The following is a 21,384-nucleotide window of genomic DNA, read 5'->3' on the forward strand; positions in this document are numbered from 1 at the left end:
GTACGCATAATAGGGATTTGAGAAGTTTATAAAAATGAGAAGCGGAATGGCCTAAAGCTAAGAATTGACGAGAAAACGTGTATAAAGATGGAGCGGACATAGAAGCAACAGGAAGGAGACCAGATTTTTTAAGGGAGGATCTTAATTGAAGCCATTTATAAAAATGCGATGCATCAATGGAGAAAGCTTCCATGAGCTCATTGAATGTGAGAAAGGTGCCATCAGGGTGGCACACAGAACCTATGTCCCAAATATGATGGGAAGACCAATGAGGCCAGAATATGGGTTTTTTATCAATGGAAATCTTTTTGTTATACCATAAAGGGCATAGAGATGATTGACTCCATGGAACGTCAAGGTGGGAGTCAATCATTGTAAGAGCCCTGTGGGTGGACGATATGATGGGGTTATTGAGAAGATTGGGGGAGCCCGAAGCGCCCATAAGGCGAAGAAGGGGGAGTGGGTTAGCAAAGGACGACTCCAAGTGAAGCCAATTGGGCGTATCTTGCAAGGTAGGAGAGGAGAGCCACATCGCCCCTTGTTTCAATATGAAAGCTCTGTGGTAACATAGAAGATCTGGAAAATTAACACCACCCTGACAGGTGGGGGCCTTTAGTTTGCAGAGAGAGATTCTGTGAGGCTTATCATTCCATAGGAATCTAGACATTTTCGATTCGAGTTGTTTGTATATCGAGGCCGGGAAAAGGAGAGGAAACATATTGAAGATATAAGTGATCTTAGGGACCACCATCATTTTTATGGTATCTAATCTACCCCACCATGAGAGATGTAAAGGTGACCAGGAGGAGAGAGTATGCGAAAGTTGGGTAAGAATCTTAGAGGTGATTAAGTGTATGGATGAGCGGATGTCTCTGCCAAATGTAAGACCCAAATATTTGATCCCTTCAGTGACCCAGGTAAGAGGTTGGCTGGAGATGGTGAAAGGAGTGCATGACTCAGTCAGCGGCATAATTTCGGTTTTATCCCAGTTGATTTTATAGCCTGAGATTAGGGAGAAAGAAGATATAAGTTGCATTAAAGAGGACAGTGATGACTCTGGATCAGAGAGGTATAATAAAATGTCGTCTGCATAAGCTGAAATTTTAAATTCAGTGCCCGCTATTGAGATGCCCTTAATGGATGATGTTGATCTGATAGCTACGAGGAGGAGCTCCAAGGCTAGGTTAAACAGAAGGGGGGATATGGGGCATCCTTGACGGGTCCCTCTGTGTAAAGTGAAAGGGGAAGAGGCTTCATCATTTACAATTAGTCTAGCTGTGGGGTCATGATAGAGAAGGGAGATCATGTGAATGAAGGAGGGAGGCAGACCAAATTTAGAGAGAACAGCAAAAAGATAATGCCACTCCACCCTATCGAACGCCTTTTCTGCATCCAATGAAACAAGAGCTTTAGGGTCAGGGTTCGATACGGTGGAGTGGAGTATATGACATAATAATCTTGTATTGTCTGCTCCAAAGCGACCCTTCATGAATCCTACTTGGTCTCTGTGAATCAGACAAGGCATAACTTTTTCTAAACGAAACACTAGAATTTTAGCAAAAATTTTATAGTCCAAATTCAACAGTGAGATAGGTCGATAGTTTTTCACAAGTTGAGGGTCTCTGTTAGGTTTTGGAAGAACAATGATGTTCGCCTCCAGGAAACGATGAAGACCCTGAGGGTTTGAGATTAGGCCTTGGAAGTAAGAGAGTAAGTGCGGAGTCAGGAGGGTGGAGAATGACTTGAAGAATTCTGAGGTCAATCCATCTGGGCCCGGAGCCTTGGCAGAAGGTAAGGAGGCAATGGCACGCTGAATTTCTTCTGAAGAAAGTGATTGTTGTAGACATTGACGTTGAGGGTCAGTGAGAGTAGGTAAGTCCAGAGAGCGAAAGAAGTCAGGAATTGAATTGCTAGTTGAGGAGGTTTCAGACGTATATAGATCTTTGTAGAATGCATGGAAATCATTCAGAATATCCTTAGTGGAAGTGTGAAGAAGACCATTGGAGGTTTTGATGTGGGTGATTCTTTGCTTGGAATGTTTTCCTTTAAGGTATGTAGCCAACAAACGGCCCGCTTTATTAGCTGAAGAGTAGTATGTAGCTGAACGGCGAAAGATTGAAGCTGAGGCAAGAGAACTGAATATTTCATTATATTGGAATTTAAGAAGTTGTAGTTTTTTATATGTGGAGGAGTCATGGCGTTGATATAGCGAGGTTTCATAAGAGTGAATGTCAGACTCAAGTTGGGATAGAGTGGATTTGCGCTTTTTAAGCTGAAAAGCAGAATAGCTGATTATTTCCCCTCTGAGCCAGGCCTTGTAAGACTCCCAAACAATGGAGAAATCCGATACTGAGTTAATGTTCGTGTCAAAGAAGGATTGAGATTCTTTATTGAGATGAGTGATGAAGTCAGAATCATGAAGAAGAAAATTGTTTAGTCTCCAGTGACGAGAGGAGGAGGTCGCTGACCACTGAAACGTACAGGAAACAGCTGCATGATCCGAAATTGTAATATCATGGATCTGAGACGATGAAACAAGATTCAAAACATCCTTGGATCCCAAAATGTAATCGATCCTTGAGTGGGACTGGTGTGGAGCAGAGTAGAAGGTGTAATCCTTCGTGGATGGGTGAAAGATTCTCCAAATGTCAGACCACCCAAAATGATCCATTAATTTGAGAACTGCATTTCGAGCACCCAGTTTAGCTGGACGACAGGTGGAGGATCTGTCAATGAAAGGATCAATGGGAAAGTTGAAGTCCCCAGCGAAGATTGTGTGAGACGTTAGTGGAGTTGTACTCACGGTCTGGAAGGTGAGAAAAAAGGAAGGATCATCAGTATTTGGTGCATATATGTTGAAGATGTTGATAGGATGTCCTGCAATTGAGCCTTCTACCAGAGACCATCGGCCGTTAGAGTCAAATTTGTGAGAGTTAAGTTGGAAATTGAGTGATTTTTTCATTAAAGTAATGACACCATTTTTTTTGCCCTGGGCAGGTGCAGCAAAGCAGTGCTGGACCCAACCTCCGGAAAGCTTCTGTGCTTCCTCAAGAGATAGGTGGGTTTCTTGAAGGAGACAAATGTCCGCATCCAAATGTTTGAAGTAATGTAAAATCTTTTTTCTCTTGATTGGGTTGTTTATCCCTTTAACATTAAGAGATACAAGGTGGATTTTAACCATAAGGTATGGCGGAGATTGATGGAGTCCAAATGTAACTGGCGGCAGTTAGCTGAGACAGGCAAGAAAAAAGAGACGGTAGACCACTGTACAAAAATAAATTAAAAAAGAAAAAGGAAGGAAAAACAGCAGCTTCATGCTTATTGGAAACTGGAATAATATAACAAACGAAGCTCAAAAGATGGGGTCGCATGATGACTAGAGGAGCTCAGCTAGCCACGCCACAGCCCGCCATATGTTGAGTCAGGAAACTGATGAAATAAAAATACAGCCCTTTGATGTGATGAGATTGGAAATTCAAGGCTGGTGATGCAGGTCAGTGCATTGCACCCACTGATTCATCCAAGTATTTTTGTAAATCAGTTGGAGAGTCAAAGTTTTTGGTAACATTATGGTAGGTCACTCTCATCCGGGCAGGATAGAAGAGCCCGTATTTCGCACCAATGCTCCTGAGTTGAGGGCGCATGGACAAAAAGGCCTTTCTTTTTTGTGCCGTGGCTTTGGAGACGTCAGGGACAAACATGATGCGCTTGCCATCCATATTTAGATCAGAGATGGATTTTGCAGATTGCAGGATTTGAATAGCCTGTGGATAGCGTAGAAGTTTCATTACAACAGGTCTTGGAGGTTTGGATGGTGAGGGAGGGCCCGAAGGGACCCTGTGCGCCCGTTCTATCTCCAGCGGAGGAGAAAATTGTGTATTCAGAGCTTTGGGGATAAAAGAGTGCAGAAATGACATCATGTCTGACCCCTCCGAAGATTCTGGAAGACCAATTAGGCGCACATTGCTCCGGCGCATACGGTTGGAGATATCCTCAAGTTCATTTTGTAAGAAGGAGATTTTTGAGAGGTCACGTTGCACTGATAGGTATTGGGTGTCATGAGCTGCTAACCTCTCTTCCACGAGGTCTATACGAGCGTTGTGCTGTTTGAGCTGCAGCATGATGGTGCTCATTTCATTTTTTATGTCGGCGGTGGCAGCGAGGTTTTCTTGCATGAGTTCACGCAAGATTTGTAGGTCGCCCGAAATAGAGGCAGAAGCGCCGTGATCGCCGGCTCCGGCGGGTGGGGCCTTGGCGGGAGACGGAGGCTCGTGCTTGGAGCGTTTGGATGCGGGGTGTGAGGCGACGGAGGCTGTGGCAGGCGCGGGGTCCGACTTACTGTTTTTAGAAGTCATTCCGACACGTGTTGGTAGCGATCGCTGCCTTAATTTCGTGCACTGCAGGGCTGTAATGGCGCGAAACCGGCGGTGCTGGAGCGGAGCGTGAGAGCTAAGCAGCCATCTTGGTCGCTCGCATGCGACGCCCCCCAGGCCTTGACTTGTAAACTACAGACTTTGCAAAACTGTGCCATTTGCTTACTCTGTCATGTGAACAGATTTACTCACGTTTCACCATTGTTGAAAGAACATCACTGGTTTCCAATTGAAAAGGGTGTCAGGTCAAAAGCGCGCTGGGACAAAGGCGCACCCAGAAAATTGAGCGCAGCGCGGAGGCGCGCGCTGCTCTAAATTACTGTTTTTAGGGCTCCAAAGGGGGGGCGTGGGGGGAACCCCCACACTTTACTTAATAGACATCGCGCCGCGTTGTGGGGGGTGTGGGGGGTTGTAACCCCCCACATTTTACTGAAAACTTAACTTTTTCCCTGTTTTTAGGGAAAAAGTTAAGTTTACAGTAAAATGTGGAGGGTTACAACCCCTCAAACCCTCCATAACACCGACGCGATGTCTATTAAGTAAGGTGGGTGGGTTCCCCAACAAAACCCCCCGTCGGAGCCCCTAAAAACAATAATTTTGAGCGGCGTGCGCCTCCGCGCTGCGCTCAATTGTCCGGGTGCGCCTTTGTCTTTCGCGCCGTTGTCTATGAACCATTGAAAAGAGAATTCAATTTAAGATTATTTTTCTAGCATTCAAGGCTCTGCATTTTGGTTTACCAATGTACATTCACTCTTAACAATCCAATGTACTCCACTTTACATTGTACACTCCGTTCTTAAAGGATCATCGGTTGGTTTTACCCACAAACTCGGTTTGTGCATTTAGAGTCCATATGACACTGTGCCTTTTTCTACACAACTCCAGCCCTATGGAATTCACTACCTTTATTCATAGTGAGCCTTTCTTAAAAAAATTTTAAAACAGCAGTTAAAACTGGGCTATTTGAACAAGCTTTTTCGAACAGATTGGATGGCCCTCTAGGCTTTCTCCAATGCCAGTCCTTGAACCCTTGTTTCCTTCCTTCCCCTTTGCCCTATTGTTATCTATTTTTTCTGTCTATATGTTGAACTACACTAAGTGGTGTGTCTGGTGCTGTCCTATCTGAAAATTGTACTTCCTTTCCTGTATTGAACCGGTAGATTATATACCGCCTTGCTCTGCTCTTGCAGTTAAAGGCAGTATAGTAAATCCAAATTAAATAAATAAATTCTGATTTATAGAAGAAGGAAATACCAAATAGGGCTGCACAATTGAACGCTTTCCCTTAGTCATAACAGAGTACACATTTCCCAATAAAGGAAATGAAGACAGTGAAGCTTGAGATGACCATATGGCTCCAAACAGATTCTGTCCATATGACCGACTAATGATTTTAAAAGAATAAGAACCATTATAACTGTCTTGACCCCTGTACAGATTACCTGATACAGAGTGTGGTTAAAGCTATAGGGTTAAAGTCACTTAATCCCCCCCATTGCCCCAGTACATTAGATAGATTGTGAGCCCACCAGGATAGACAGGGGAAAATGCTTAAATACCTGAATAAATGAATGCAAACTGTTCTGAGCTCCTCTGGGAGAATGGTATAGAAAATTGAATGAATAAATATTCATAATAATCCAAGTAGCCGTTACTAAGAAAAGTTGCACTAACTAAGGTCAGTCAGTAATTTTCAGTGGCATTTCTGGATAATGCTATTGAATATCGCCCCAGATCACCCTGGCAGTATCCAATAACACCAAGTGCTCTGTGGGTGAAGCCTGGATAGTAGAACCAAGATATATCTGGAGATATAATATTAAGCAATGTTACATGGATAACATAGGACAAGAATAAATCTAAATATCGCTAATATCTGGATAGTAGCAGCAGTCTGTGCCATACCTGAACATCAAGTGCTAATATCCAGATGTTTTGTTGCTTTATTTTAGTGTTTTTGGGATAGATTCACTAAGTAAACCGATCGTGTCCTGATCAGTTTGTGACCCGATTTTACTTTGGCCCGATTCACTTACCTCTCTGCCGATCCGCGCATACAAAGTAGGCAGGGACCCGATTCACTAAAGAAATCTAGCAAACTGACTGGGCTGGCTGATCAACACAAGATGCGACTGCTGGGGACCAGTCACAAACGTCCTTTCTGATTCTCCAGCTCCATTGCTGCCCTGCTCTCTGCTGCCCGGAATATTTATCTCGCCACCCTGCTCTGCCCTGAATCCACTAGTTTTATTGATCCTTTTTGTGCTTGGCTGGAGATAGAAGGAAGAGCTCTGACCCATTTTACATTTGATTGAGTGCTTGTGGACGGGGCTTTGACACGCTCCAGAAGGTCAGGAAATAGCTGCCTCCATCCGAAAATGAGCGCCTGATCTAAAATGTTCTGTAGCTCTATGCCAGCATTCAGTATGCAATGCAAGAACAGGTCAGGCTCTCTTTATACTCTCTCTATCCTAGCTTCTCTGGAGGGAATGATTCAAACTCCAAAATATTTTCCAGCATTCAGAGAGCAATGTCTCCAATTAGGACAAAACTGAAGAACTAGAGTGAGGATTTCCTGTTTGCACCATGTTCAGATAGGCAATGATTAGAAAAGAAAAAAAGAGAGATCAGATCAAGTCGTGTTCAGACATCGCTCCTGCCTGCTGCCCCAAATCTCTCCTGTTCCCCAACTCTCCTGCCCTTCCCTGCACTGCGAGTCTATGGGTTTAACCCATGGGTTTAAAGCGGGTTAAAACCACGGGCTTGCTGGGTTAGTAAAACTAAAAAAAAAATAATTGTGGCCTTGACAGCTCTTAGATGCATGCGCAGTCCATCTAAAGATGGTCTGTGTTTGTGTTGGGATCGCTCTCTAGCAATCCATGTGGTGAGTGGGGGGGTTTGTTAACGATCATCCCCATTTGCATGCAGGCCTTTTGTGAATTTGTCGGCCTGCATGCAATCAGGCATAGATCGGACACGAATCGGGGGTAAGTGAATCTAGCCCTTAGTATGCTTCCATTTGAGACAGCATCACAACATCTAGAGAAAATAACAGAACAAATGCAGCCAGTTGTTTGAGACTTATACCTTAAGACAAACACAAACTTATAATTTAATAGAAATATAGGGGAAGGAAAGGGAGGGTAGGGGATGAATAGCACAATACGTTATCCAGAGCGCTGTACATTTTGTATAACTGAACACATGAGGTCAAGCAAAAGAGGGCAAAAGTAAACTCCAGCAATGGAAGTGCACCTGAAATCAGTGAGCAGAGGTTAGAAGCGTATTGAAACTGCCAGGTTTTAAATGTGTAAAGGGGGTGGGACCTATATCGCTTTTTCTGTGCAGTTTCCACAATTAGAGCGGTTCACATATTTTAGACAGATTTTGGACCTGAGGAAATGACGTGCTAAGTGACTTGCCCAGAGTTACAAAGGAGCTGCAATGGGTCAAGTGGAATAGAATTCCACAAGAAAACATTAAATAATAAAGGTCCTTAAATTGAGCCTTGTGATACACATCATTATACTGGTGTAGTAGAAGAGGCAATATTTGTCATCGCTTGATAGGTATGAAATGAAAAATAGCTGAAAAACCCAGTTTAATGCTGTCCCTTGCATACTGTATAAATGGTGAAGGAGATCTGTTGGTACTGACCATCCAGGTATGAGTTTAAACACTAGCCAGCATTTAAAATTAACACCAACTACATAGTTTATTGTAAATGTGCCGCTTCAATGCTATCAAACATACATAGAAACATAGAAACATAGAAATAGACGGCAGATAAGGGCCCACGGCCCATCCAGTCTGCCCACCTTAATGTCCCTCCCCTACCTTTGCCCTGTGAATAGATCCCATCTGCCGATCCCATTTGGCCTTAAAATCAGGCACGCTGCTGGCCTCAATCACCTGTAGTGGAAGACTATTCCAGCGATCAACACTCTTTCAATGAACATATGTAACTATACACATATATTTGATAGCATATCGTTTTTGTAGATTGGTGTACAGTTATACCAGCTCTGTCTGGTGCAAGTGCTTGTGTGTACATGGGTATATTTGTACTGATAATCTATAAAGGAAGGTAGGCACCAATCCGGCATCCTGTTGGCGTAGTCCCAAAACAGTGCTTGATCTTCTCATACAAATACTTAGTGGGAAAAAAGTGTTAAGTTTCCCTGTAAATCTGAAGAGGTGTCCAAGTACAGCCTAGCTCACTTCATCTGCATTTTGGCTTCTTTCAGAAACACCTCTCCAAGCTCTTCAGAAAGTAAGAGAAGTCTCCGATGCATCTAAGGAAACCTTGGCAACACTCAGTAATTGCCTTGCTCTGATCTTCAGGCATGAAGTGGTCAGTATGGGTTATACTGAAAGTGTGGCACTTCACTTTTCATGAATGGGTTATGCTTGCTTGTGTGGGGCTTCATTGCACTGCATCCTTATCTTCATTTGATATATCTAATTTATGATAAAACCAGCATAACATTTTAGAAAAGGAGGTACAGAAATGCCTTTAGATAAATAACTCTCCTTGTGGATATGCTTCAAATTCAGTAAAATATCCAGTTGGTGACTTGGCCCAGGATGATTCATGGTGGTGGAGGTTTATTTCATTTCTTCCCATTTTCCTCAGCCACCTCCTTACTGCAGATTTGCAAGTACCAGGTAATGCTGTTTCAACCACCATTGCACCCTAGGAGGCCAACAATATTAAAACTTATTCCTGGAGCAAAAAGAGCTAGTATTACTAGACCTGTCTTGGAATGAGGATTATATTAAAAGGCAGAGCCTGGAAATAATATAGTATCCAGAATGATTTGTAATACAGCACAAGTCGCCTTTCAAATTAATGGAGATTAATTATACAATTTGTGTCTAGTTTTGTAGTGTGTGTGGGGGGAGGGTTCTTTAGATATGTAAAGCTCATCAAGTTTTCAACATGCTTTAAAAAAAAAAAAAGTAAATATGTCAATTAAGATCTGTAATGAGTAATACTTTGATAAACAGTGTTCTCTAAATCTGACAGCCTAATTATGATCGTTGAACCCACATGCATTTATTATTGAGGCATTGGTAGCATACTGATCGGCATGGCTGTATGTGTATCCAATTTCAGCTTGGGCCTCAATCTGAAATTTATTTATAAATGCATACACATTGTAGTATCTAATGGTCTAAGTGGTGCACAAACATACAGCCATTAAATAATACAAAGCATATTAAACAGTTTAAAATAGATTATAACATATACTTTAATACAAGTACATAAAGTCAAACCAGATTAATGAACAAGGAATATAAAGGTAGGGATATACTACTGTCCCCTGGGACAAAATGAGCAGACAGATGAAGAAATGTTTTCAGAGATTAGGAAAGCTGGAGAATTGGGCAACAGTATAATAATGGGTGATTTCAATTATCACTATAACAAATTGGAGGAACATGATAATCACAAAGTCATACAAAAAATAGGTGTGCTCCTAAAAATAAGTACACCCAAGGGTTCCCGACAGATGCTGTATACCTCCAGGAACAATCAAGCATCACCAGAGAGAAAAAAAGGAGTGGAGAAAAAAACCTGTTAGGCTTCATGGGTTTAAAAAACTTCACTCCTTCTAAAGAGTGCCATCCCAATTTAGGGTTAAAAATAGGCAACTCACAACTGGTGTGTACTGAAGGTATATTTTAGCACCTTTCTCCGGGAAAACCCAGTAATGAAGCACAGAAGTGATCCACTATGGCTGTAAAAGCAGTTAGTGGCCAAACGTCATATCCATCCAAATATGTATCTCAATCCAGGCTGTCGCAAGGGATCACAGTGTCCTTTCGACCCGACTAGGATAAACCCAGTTTCGCTCAAAGGTGTAGCACAATCCAGTAAAACAATCCAACAAAATTCCACAGTGCCATTCACAAATGATCCTTTTCTCATAGCGTGACAAAATGTGGAACCAGCTTCCCCCGGACATTCAAGCTATAGATAGCCTGCTACCTTTCTGGAAAGCTTTAAAAACCATATTGTTCTCAAACCATTGCATACCTACATTGAGACCCTAATGGCCAGGCTATAATGGACTGTAACTGAAATTGACCACCAAAGACTCATTGCTGTGTGCGGTGTACTGTTCTAACACCTACTGCGGTCTCATTAGTCTAATGTCTCCAATTTAGTTGTGAATGTACCTCTGTAACCCTTAATCCAATGCCTCCATTATATTAAGAATGTATCTCTGTAACCTGTTCTGGGTTCCTGGGGAGGATAGGCTATAAAGCTAACTAACTAAATAAAATGTTAGTTGTGAGTGGGCTTGGGGAGAGATGGACTAGGGGGTGGGTGGGAAGGAGGGATGCCACACTTGAGGGAAGGGGAGAGGAGAAAGAGAAAGCATGCAGGAGGCAGAAAGTGTTGGACTCATGGAGAGGGATGGATGGGGAAAGGGGGGAGAGGGCAGAGGGCAGAGACTAAAAAGTTGGTACTCATGGTGGGAGAGATGTTGGTTGGGGGAGGAATGAAAACCAGAGGAAAAGAAGCATACAGGAGGCAGAGAGAAAATAAATGTTGGACTGGTGGGAAGGAGGGAAAGATGGTGGACTGGGAGGGGCCAGAAAAGAGGAGGGGGGATGTTGGACTGCAGGAGGAAGAAAGAAGGAAGTGAGAGAGAAATATTACACGGGGGGTGGGGGGTGAGCAGATGACTCAAGGAAGGGAAAGAGGTCAGGGCATGGAAGGGAAGGAAGGGAGTCTGGCAGCAATATAGAAATAATTAATAATAATAATAATAATAATAATAGTAGTAGTAGAGAAGCCAGACAGTGGGAAGGAGAAGAGAGAGATGCCAGACTGTGGGAAGGAGGGAAAGGAACGAGAAGAGATGTTGGACCACTGGAAGGAAGGATGGAAGGAGAGAAATGTCAGACTACTGCAGGACTGGGAGGGAAGGAGAGAGATGTCAGACCCTGGAAATGAGGAAGGAAGGAAAGAGAGATAGGATGGGAAGGGAAGACATAGAAAAGTAGATTTTGAGAAGAAAGCAGATAAATTGAAAAAAGTTGAATGTTAAAAATTAATGCCAAAGATGGATGCAGGGCAGAAAGCGAAGAAGAGAAAAATAGTCAATGGATAAGAAGGCCCTGGAAATACAGTTAGGAGTACAGACAGAAGGAAGTTTAACCAAAGACTGGGGAAATATGTTTAGAAAAATGCAATCATCAGTCAACAAAGGTCGGGGAAATGATTTTATTTTCAATTTAGTGATTGAAATGTGCCAGTTTTGAGAATTTATATCTGCTGGGTATATTGTGTATATTTGAAAAATGAATGGAAGAAATTGTATTACAATTAGTAATGGGGTGGGTCTGGGACGGAACTTGGGTGGTCAGTGGTTGGGGATACTCAGTTGATATTTGTTTAACTTAGGGGGGGAGGTACTTGGCTTAAAGAAGTTGAGAAATATTGCCCTAGGCAGTTTGTGTTGTCTGTGCCCTGAGTGTACACAAACAAGTGAAGAGAATTTGAAATATATTGAGGCTTGAGGAAACAGTCTGAGAAGAGGAGCTCTCTCCTAAAATGGTAGAATTGGCAAATATGCATTAACTGACCTTTTGCAGGAATTTTTATGGCTTTCTCAATGCCACAATGAAGCACACAGTCATACTGTATGATCTCTTTTATTGTGACCTTGTCCGAAGTTCATTAATGATGCTGTACAGCAAAACTCATAGTGTCAGAAGAATCTGACTTAACAGAAGAATGCCACTGACCCCTGACCCCTGTAACTGTACTAAAAAAATATTGTTCCAATAGTTTCTCCTTTCACTTTTTTTTTCTTCTTCTAGTGCTGTGATTCTGGTGCTATATAAGCTTTAATTCACAGCTACTTGGGAGTTTTAGCCCTATTTTAATAGACCTGCTCACTTTCCTGGTCTGGGCATTGCAGCTATGATCCTAAGGCTGAGACCCATCCTTCAGAACCCTGCATCATGGGATCTGATTCCAGCTACTAGGTGTTTCCTTTCATAATGCACGGGGAGGGGGCTGAGACTCCCCAGGCCCCTCCCAAGGGAGGCACCCGAGATGCCTGAGCCAATCAGGGACTTCCTTAGAGAGGAGTCTAAGGAAGTCCCTGCTTGGCTATTGTTTTTGGCCAATCAGGGACTTAGACTCCTCCCTAAGGAAATCCCTGATTGGCTGAGGCACCCCAGGCCCCTTCCAAGGGAGGAGCCCAAGGTGCCTGAGCCAATCAGGGCCTTAGACCCCTCCCTGTGCATCACATGATGCACCGTGGCGGGGCCTAAGGGCACAGTTTGTCGGAGGAGGAAGCCTGGAGAAGGAGGGACTGAGAACCCTCCTGTTCCCGACTTTTTAAAGGTATGGGGAGGGGGGGGGCCGGCAAAGGCCCAGCCAACAGCAGTAGGGGGGGTTTGCGATGGCAGGAGGGAGTTGGCATCCCTCCTGCCTTTGTCTTTGGCAGGGCCACGTTTGTGTGTGGGGATATTTGGAGCATTTTGGGGGGGTTTGAGGAGAAGAGGGGGCACTTTGTCAGGGGGAAGGAAGGCTTAAAAAAAAAAAAAATTTAGCAGTTATTTTGCATGTATAATACATACAGAATATCTACCCGATTTAAAAAAAAAAAAAAAAAAAAGGTAAAAAGCCGGCAGAAGCCCAGACAGCAGTGATAGGAGGCTACTTCTCCTGTCACTATTGTCAGGGCTCTACCCCGACTCAATCGCTTTTGAGTCGGAGTTTGCTTGCAAATGATTTGCACCTCCATGCAAATCATTTGAATGCAAACTTGGTAGCAAATCGATGGCTGGTTTTTTTAATTGAAATTTATCAACCTATCCAAACAAGTATACAGGATATGGGAATTTATACAAAAAATGTAGAAATATTATTCTTAATACAACTTTAAGTCAGTCGTAGAGAATAAGAAATCCCATCAAGCCCACATTATTGAGGAGAAAGTATTGCATTACATAACAAAAAATTTAGGTAGTCAATAAGGGATGAAACATACCCTTAATTTTTATACAGGCGTTTAACTATTTAAACTCCTTATTTATTAAAATTATAACCAAGAAAGGAAAATTTCACCCCAATTTATACAAAAGAGGTTACTAAGAATGTTCAAGAAAATACTCTAATTGAATAGGATCAAAGAAAGCATAATCCTTATCATGAAAAGTTACCAAAGAAACAGAAAATAAAAAAAAAATGTGGCATCAGATTCCACTACCTTAGGTTTCAAAGCTAAAAAAGCTTTTCATTTAAGTTGGGTTGCTCTTGCCACATCTGGGAATATTTGGATTCTAGCCCCACAAAATATTGCTTGTTTATTTTTAAAATATAGTGTTCCTTTTACGTTAGCTGCTTTATCACAAGGGACTTTTCATCACTCGCTAACCCCCGTGCTAGCTGAAAAATTTCCGCTTGCTCAAGAGGAGGCGGTAGTGGCTAGCGTGGCCGGCAGTTTAACACACACTATTACTTGTGTTAAACTGCTACCGCGGCTTCGTAAAAGGAGCCCAAAGTTTCATTAATACCTTGTCACTTTCATTTATACATGAAATTAAAAGGGTAGACCTGGTTTATATTGTATCTTGTGAATCTTCCAAAAATTCTGTCAAATTCAAATCAAGAGAAGTCAGTTGGTCTAGTCCTTGTTCCACAGTAATTTCTTGTTTCTTAGGTATATAATAGAGTGTTGAAATAGATATTGATTCAGAGTTAGTTAACCCCAATACCTCCCTGAGATACTTACGAAAAAGAATCTCAGGAGAGATCAAACATGTTTCAGGAAAATTAATCAATCGCAAGTTTCTTGCCTTTGTAGTATTTTCCATTATTTCTAGTTTAACATGTATAGAATGTGAATCCTTTATTGCTGACATGGACGATGTTTGTAGGTTAGAAACTTTCTTCTCTATCCTAATTTTGTGTTCATCCAAAACTTTAATTTTAGAATCAACATTCACTAGTTTTTCTACCACCTCCTTTGAAAAATGCTGAGACTGAGTCATGACTGATTTCAACATTTTCTCCATCCTAATATTAATTTGCCACGTCTTTTAAAGTCACTTCCTATTTATTTTCTTCAGAGCCTTCCAGACCCTCAACTAGTGGAATAATTTGAGGCATTTTTTCATAAGATACTACCTGGGCAGTCTGAGTCTCTGAGGCTTCCTTAGAAGCACTAGTACAACTTCGGGTGCCAGTTGAACAGGAATTAAAGGAGTGAGAGGAGGAGTTCTTTCAGGAGAGCTAACTGAGGCTCCTGAAATTTGTTCTGATCTCTTAGTCTGTTTAGTATTAGCACTAACAGATGTCAAATGTTTATCCATTGGGCCTAAAGATACAGGAGTTGAGACTTTAACTTTTGCTTTACGTTTCCCCGTTAAGAAAAAATATTAACAATATCATTATACACAAATAGGTCAAACGGGAAGCCACTTACTAACCTCAGTCTCAACTGTCTCCAATTGGCTCCAAGGAGTTCCCAAGGAGCCTGGCATGCCACTTAGGGTGGGTACGCCCTTTTGGCTACGCCCTGTGGCCGTGTATCTGTGGCCACGTGCCACAGAGGCTGCAGCGTTTTGAGTGCGATGCAAGGGCCTTGCTGATGGTATAGGTGCCCCTCTCAGTGCCTGCTCGATTCGCGGCACTGTTTGGACCTATAAAACCCTAAGAAGACAGGGAAGCTAGCAGGTAATAGGCAAAAAGCCCCTCTCTCCAACACCAGACGTCTCAAAAGTGTGCGCTCTCTCTCTCTCCCCAATCAATCGCTGTTTTTAAAATTGGCCAACGGCGATTGACTCCCTATCTTTTGGTGACCCTGGGCCAATGTGCACTTAAAAACACAAATTTCCATTTCTAAACACTTCACAATTTAACTGTAAACAGCTTCTAACATCATTTTCTTTTTCACACATCATTTGGATGTTAAATAAAATAGATTAGTCTCTGGAATGTAATGAACTTCTTTGAGGGAGTTGGGCCTAGATTCACTAACTTGCCTGATCCTGTCCGATCCGTGGTCGATCCAAGGCAGGCCAACTGATTCACAAATGGGGGCAATGCAAATGAAGGCAATTGGAGACACACCTCCCACCAACTGCACGGATTGCTGAAAGCAATCCTTGAGCATGCGCAGACCATCTTCTTTGCCTGTAGATGGTCTGTGCATGCTCACCGTGAAGGAAGAGCTGGAAACTTTTGTGAGCCCGTGGTTTTAACCTGCGGGTTCAAAGCTGGGATGCACCACAGCTTAAAACCATGGAGTCGGGCAGTGGCGTACCTAGCATGTGTGACACCTGGGGCCCATTATTTTTTGGCACCCCCCCCATCTGTACGAAAAACATGATTTTTAGTAACAAGCCACACGTCACACATGAGTACCTAGGAAAAGGCAGCATCTTACATACTGCAGTGAGAAGTACAACAGCAATACACCCATTGTAAAACTAAACAAGCCAGACTAGTACAGATCAATCCTGCAGTCAATCCTAACAAAAAAACATGTCTCTTGAACACACAAAACACCTTCGCCTAGTATGGAATGTCATCACAAACTTACCCCTCCCCCTTTTACAAAACTGTAGTGTGGATTTTAGCCACGGTGGTAACAGCTCTGACACTCATAGAATTCTGAGCATCAGAGCTGCTACCACCACAGCTGGCGCTAAAAAATGCTCCACAGTTTTGTAAAAGGGGGAGGGGTAATACATAGACAAATGTTAAATTGAACCAGCAAGAAGCTGGACTCTGCATACAATGCAATACCACAGAAACAGTGACACATGTCTCCTAAAGCAATAAATAAATAGAAAATTTTTGTTCTACCTTTGTCTTCTCTGGTTTCTGCTTTCCTCATCTTCTTGTTAGTCTCTTCCTTCCATCCACTATCTGCCATCTCTCTGCCCCTATATGGCATCTTCTCTCCTTCTGTGCCCCTTCCAGAAACTGTATGCCTCACCCTTCCATCTCTCCGTTCACCCCCATTGGTCTGGTATCTGTCTCCTCTCCTTCCCCCCTGCTCTGGCATCTCTCTCTCCGCTCCCTTCCTCCTGTTCTTCCCTGGTCTTCCTTCTCAATTTATTTTCTGCCTCTGTCTAAATTCTTTTTTACTATTCAGTCCTCAATTTCCCTCTTTCACTGTGTCTACCTATAGTTTGCCACCTCTTTCCCTCACCCCTTCCAGTAACTAACTCTATCCTCTTCCCTCAATCCTGCATGTGCCCTTTTTTTCTTTCTCCTCCCCACTTCCTTCCAGCATCTGCTCCCCCTTTCACTCACACTTCCATTCAGCAGCTGTCCTTCTCTCCCCCACACTTCCATTCAGTGTCTGGTTCCCTCTCTCTACCCCTTCCATCTACTGTTCACCCTCTTCCATTCACTGCCCTCTGTGCTCTTTCTATTCAGTGTGCACCCGCTCTCTCTCTCTCTTCCATATGGCATCTTCCCTCTTTCTATGCTCCTTCCATAAACTATCTATCCCGTGCCCCTTCTCTCCTTTGTACATGATTGATTTCAACTCTGACACCTCTCCGTTTTTCTCTCTCTGTCACCACCCCCTCCCCTATGCTCTGACATCTCTCTCTTCTCCTTTCTTTCCTTCCCACCTCACGGTCTGGCATCATCCCTTCCCCGATTCCCGGCATCTCTCTCCTTTCCTTTTCTGACATCTCCTCCTTCCTTTTCCCTTGTTCTGGCATACCTTCCTCCTTCCCTCCATGCCCTGGCGTCTCTTCTTCCCCCCAAGCCCTGGCATCTCCTTTCATTCCCTCCAATTGGGTACAGCAACACTTTCCCCAATTCTCTCCCTCTCTGCTCCCTTTCCTCCTTCTGTCACCCAAGGCCTGGTGTCCTGAACTTCATCGGGCAGCAGCAGCATTCACAATTCACTGCTGTTGCCCACTTCAGGCCTTCCTCTCTGTCGGGTCCTGTCGGCAGAGAGGAAGGCCTGAAGCCGGCAACAGCAGCAAATTGTAAAAGCTGCTGCTGCCCGAAGAAGGTAATGGCGCCAGGCCTTGGAGCACCGAGGCAGACCGCTGACCCTCCTATCTCTCCCCCCCCCAAGTGAACCTTTCCGACCCTCCCAACGAGAGCAGCAAACCTCCCTCCAGTAGCGTTGGCTGCTTCGCGGCTTTCTCCTGCCAGTGAAGCGTCACTGATGACATCATCAGTGACGCAGCAGAGGGAGGAGAAGGCCGTGAAGCAGCCAACGCTACTGGAGGGAGGTTTGCTGCTCTCGCTGGGAGGGTGGGAGCGCGATAGGGACCGGGCCGGCTGTGCACCCTCCCTAAGGCTGCACCCGGGGCGGATCACCCCCCCCCCCCCCTTGGTACACCACTGGAGTCGGGGCAGAGAGCAGGAGAAGCAGAATCGGGGCAGAGAGCAGGGTTTTTGCACAAGCGATTGGTCCTCAGCAGTCGTTTGTGTTCTGATCAGGCAGCCCAGTCGGTGAATCGCTGCCTTCCTACTTTTAGATGCCCTTCCCCTCATTTGCATGTATGGATCGGAATCGGATCAGGAGGAAGGTTAGTGAATCAGCTTGGGGGTCGCTAAGTGGTCAGGACTTGATCGGTGGCCTTTATGAATCTAGCCCTTGGTTGGTTAATCTAAGCCATCTCCACTTTAATCTGTACCTTGCTTCTGTCTGGTGCTGTTTTGGGACATATCAATATCATTGAGATTCCAGGTAAGAAAGAAGTGAAGTCATATACACATATAGAACTTAGCTTGATATTAGTAAGAGGAAGAACAGTGGGCAAATGATTTTTATTTACGATCTATTTTTGACTTGATAGAGTTTAAAAAATAATTAGTCACTTGCTTTTAAAGTAGTTGATCCAAAGGCTGTGACAGAAGGAAATTATTAATTTTTTCTTCTGTGCCAAACAATATTTTGGATGGTATGTATGTCAAATGAAGCAGATGAAGTGAAAAGATATTTTTATTTCAGTGTCTTCCATATTTTATTTTTGCTGTTTTCATTTTATTAGAAATAATGTATTATAATTGAATCTAGTTGGCTTCCCCTCTCTGTTTCTTTGTCTCCTTACTAGGGCAAAACATTCTGACCATGTTACTCTATTTGCTCAACATCACTGGCTTCTATTACTTCTAGAATACAGCATAAGATTATGATGCTTTCACAGTATCCCACTTACTGTGGGCCCCGTCCTACCTGACCTCCTTGATTATAATCTATTGTCCTGCAAGATCTCTCTGTTCCACAGCTACCTCTTAGCTTACTCTTCCACTGGTCTCATGTGCATGCTTAGAATCAATTGACTAAGAACAGCACCAAGTGCCTTGTAGATTGGGATAGCGGGCACTGTTTGCTGAAACACGGCCCGTGCTGGCTCATTCAATAAAGTGAACTCTGCTGTCCCAATCTATGAGGCCCTTGGTGCTGTTCTTAGTCCACTGTTTGGTGTGTACTTTGATTTCCATTTCTCGTTGCTTTGTTCATGCTTAGAATCAAACCATCGTTAATCCTTTTTCTTTGTTGCCCTTTTCCTTTTGGAATGCTCTGCCTGCCCACTTTGTAATGAATCTACATACCTGGAGTTCCAATCACAACTTAAAAGCAGGGCAGGATTAACAAAAACCCATGTTAAAAAGCTATTTTGATAGTGAATCTAAAAAAGCAAGACATTTAAAAAAAACAAACCAACACATGCAAATAAGGTTGGCAGACATCAGCAAAGATCCACTAAATTTGCATGTGCTCATTGCTGATGACAGCAATGGGCACATGCGCTGAAAAACACGTCAAGGGAAAAGAAAACCCCAAAACACAACAGCGGGGGAGATGTTAAGTCTCCTCCACTGTCAACCAACAATCGCCCCCAAGCAGCGGGTGAGATGCCCACACTCTCCCACTGCACTAAAATCCCCGCCGTGTCTGACCCAAAATGCATTGGGAAGGGGAAGGCCCATTTTAGATGACGCAGGTAGCTGGGAGGAGTGGGTCCATGTCCCTCCGGCTAAGGGGGACGGTGGAGACAGCGGCAGGGGATCTACTTGCCAGTGGTGGACAGTGGGCATCTCTCCTGCTGCGAGGTGGAGGGGATCTGGTCAGGGATTTTAGTGCAGTGGGAAAGTGTGGGCATCTCTCCTGCGGGGGGGGGGAGGGGGGGTCTGGTCAGTCACGGTGGGGATTTTAGTGAGGTGGGAGAATTGGACCATGATGGGGGAGGGGGCAGGAGGGAGAGAGATGAGCCAGAAAGATAGTTGAGGGAAAGGGACAGAGAGATATTAGATCATGAGGGAGAGGAGATGCTGAGCTGCAAGAGTGGAGGGACAGGAGGTATTGGAAATAGTAAACTTATTTGGGAGAGATCAAAGGCAGGGGTGGCAAGGAGATGAGTGGTAGGAGGTTAGTGAATATAGAGGTAGAGATGTGGTCATGAAGAGTAGATGAAAGATAACAAGGAATAGGAGGTTGGGGAAGGAATGAGATGGGAAATGGGAGAATGAGATGGGGAATGGGAGCTAGAGCATGAGAAAGAGATGGAAAGTTGAAAAGTAAAAAGAAAGTTGAGAAAGAGGGTGAAAAATGAGTGGACAGGGGCAGGAAAAAGAAAAAAAGGGTAAAAATAATTAAAAGGGAATGATCAGTATATCAGAAACAAATGTAGTGAGAGAATGAAACAAGACAGGAGAGATTAGAAAAGCTAAATGAATATCGGCCATTGGAAAGAGAATTAGCAGAAGACACAGAAGGGCAGAAGAAACAAACTGGGACCAACATGATGGAAAAATAAAATGTCCAGACAACAAAGGTAGATAAAAGGTATTTTATTTTGAATTTAAGTGGAATATGTTAGCTTTGTGTATGCTGGATTTGATTAAGATTATATACTGATGGTCCCCAGCATTTTAGAAGCCACAAGAATTTGATAGCTTTGGGATATGTGCATTGAAAGTCACTTTATATTGTGTTCAGTCACACAACCAGACAGTTGATTGGGGGGAGCAGAGCCCAAAGTGGGTGGGCACCAAATTTTCTCCATGCCCCCTGCCCAAATGCAAAATATAAATACCTGATCTGGCAGGGAACCCCAAGTTTCACCAGCTGAAGTTCTCTTCCATTTCAGCAGCCAGATCTCTCCAAGCTCCACAGCTGATGGCAACTCAGGGATACTGCTTCTGGCTGCAGAGCTTGGAGATTTCTGGTTGCCAGACTTGAGGAGGAGGATGAGAAGGTGGTCATCAGCTGGCAGGGCTTCAATACTGGAGAAATAACACAGAAGTGCATTTCTTTTTGTACTGAACATAATCAGTGGCATAGCCATAGGTCCTGGGCCAAGACCCCACCAAAATTAGCCAACTCCTTCACCCTGGAGAAGTGGCTCTGCATTCCCTTGATTGTAAGCGTGTGCTGGCCTTCTACTTGAAGCGCACCGCCCCTCACCATTCGGCTCCCCAGCTGTTTCTCTTTCGATCGTAATCGCTTGGATCGCTCTGTTTCTAAGTGGACCATTTCTAACTGGTTGGCCTCTTGTATCTCTTTCTGTTATGCTCAGGCTGGCCTCTCCCTGCCGGATCGTGTCACAGGCCATAAGGTCCGAGCGATGGCGGCATCTGTTGCTTTCCTCCGCTCAACTCCCATTGAGGAAATCTGTAAGGCTGCCACTTGGTCCTCGGTCCATACTTTCAGCTCTCACTACTGTCTGGATGCTTTCTCCAGGAGTGATGGCCACTTTGGTCAGTCAGTTTTGCAAAATATATTCTCCTAATTTGCCAACTCTCCCTTCATCCCTTCCTGGTTAGCTTGGAGATCACCCACATATAGAGAATATGCTGCCTGCTTGTCCTGGGATAAAGCACAGTTACTTACCGTAACAGGTGTTATCAGGGACAGCAGGCAGATATTCTTGCAACCCACCCACCTCCCTGTGGTTGGCTTATTTGCTAGCTATCTGAACTGAGGCCATGCTGAGGAGATGCATGCCCTAGGTCGGGTGGGAGGGGCACGCGCGCATACGCGAGCCAATCGCA

At 43.9% G+C, this 21,384-nt stretch overlaps 1 protein-coding gene across 8 annotated transcripts in view; it reads left to right on the top strand.

The window, feature by feature from the left end:
• The window catches only part of OSBPL1A (oxysterol binding protein like 1A), a 319,072-nt gene that overhangs the window by 102,270 nt on the left and 195,418 nt on the right, over positions 1–21,384 (top strand). For all 8 annotated transcript variants that reach the window (XM_033933855.1, XM_033933854.1, XM_033933860.1 and 5 more), the window contains one exon: positions 8,621–8,727. In XM_033933855.1, coding sequence (XP_033789746.1) covers positions 8,621–8,727 — 107 coding nt within the window. The remainder of the gene's footprint in view (positions 1–8,620; positions 8,728–21,384) is intronic.

The sequence above is a fragment of the Geotrypetes seraphini genome, chromosome 2, assembly GCF_902459505.1.
Source record: "Geotrypetes seraphini chromosome 2, aGeoSer1.1, whole genome shotgun sequence".
Lineage (NCBI taxonomy): Eukaryota > Metazoa > Chordata > Amphibia > Gymnophiona > Dermophiidae > Geotrypetes > Geotrypetes seraphini.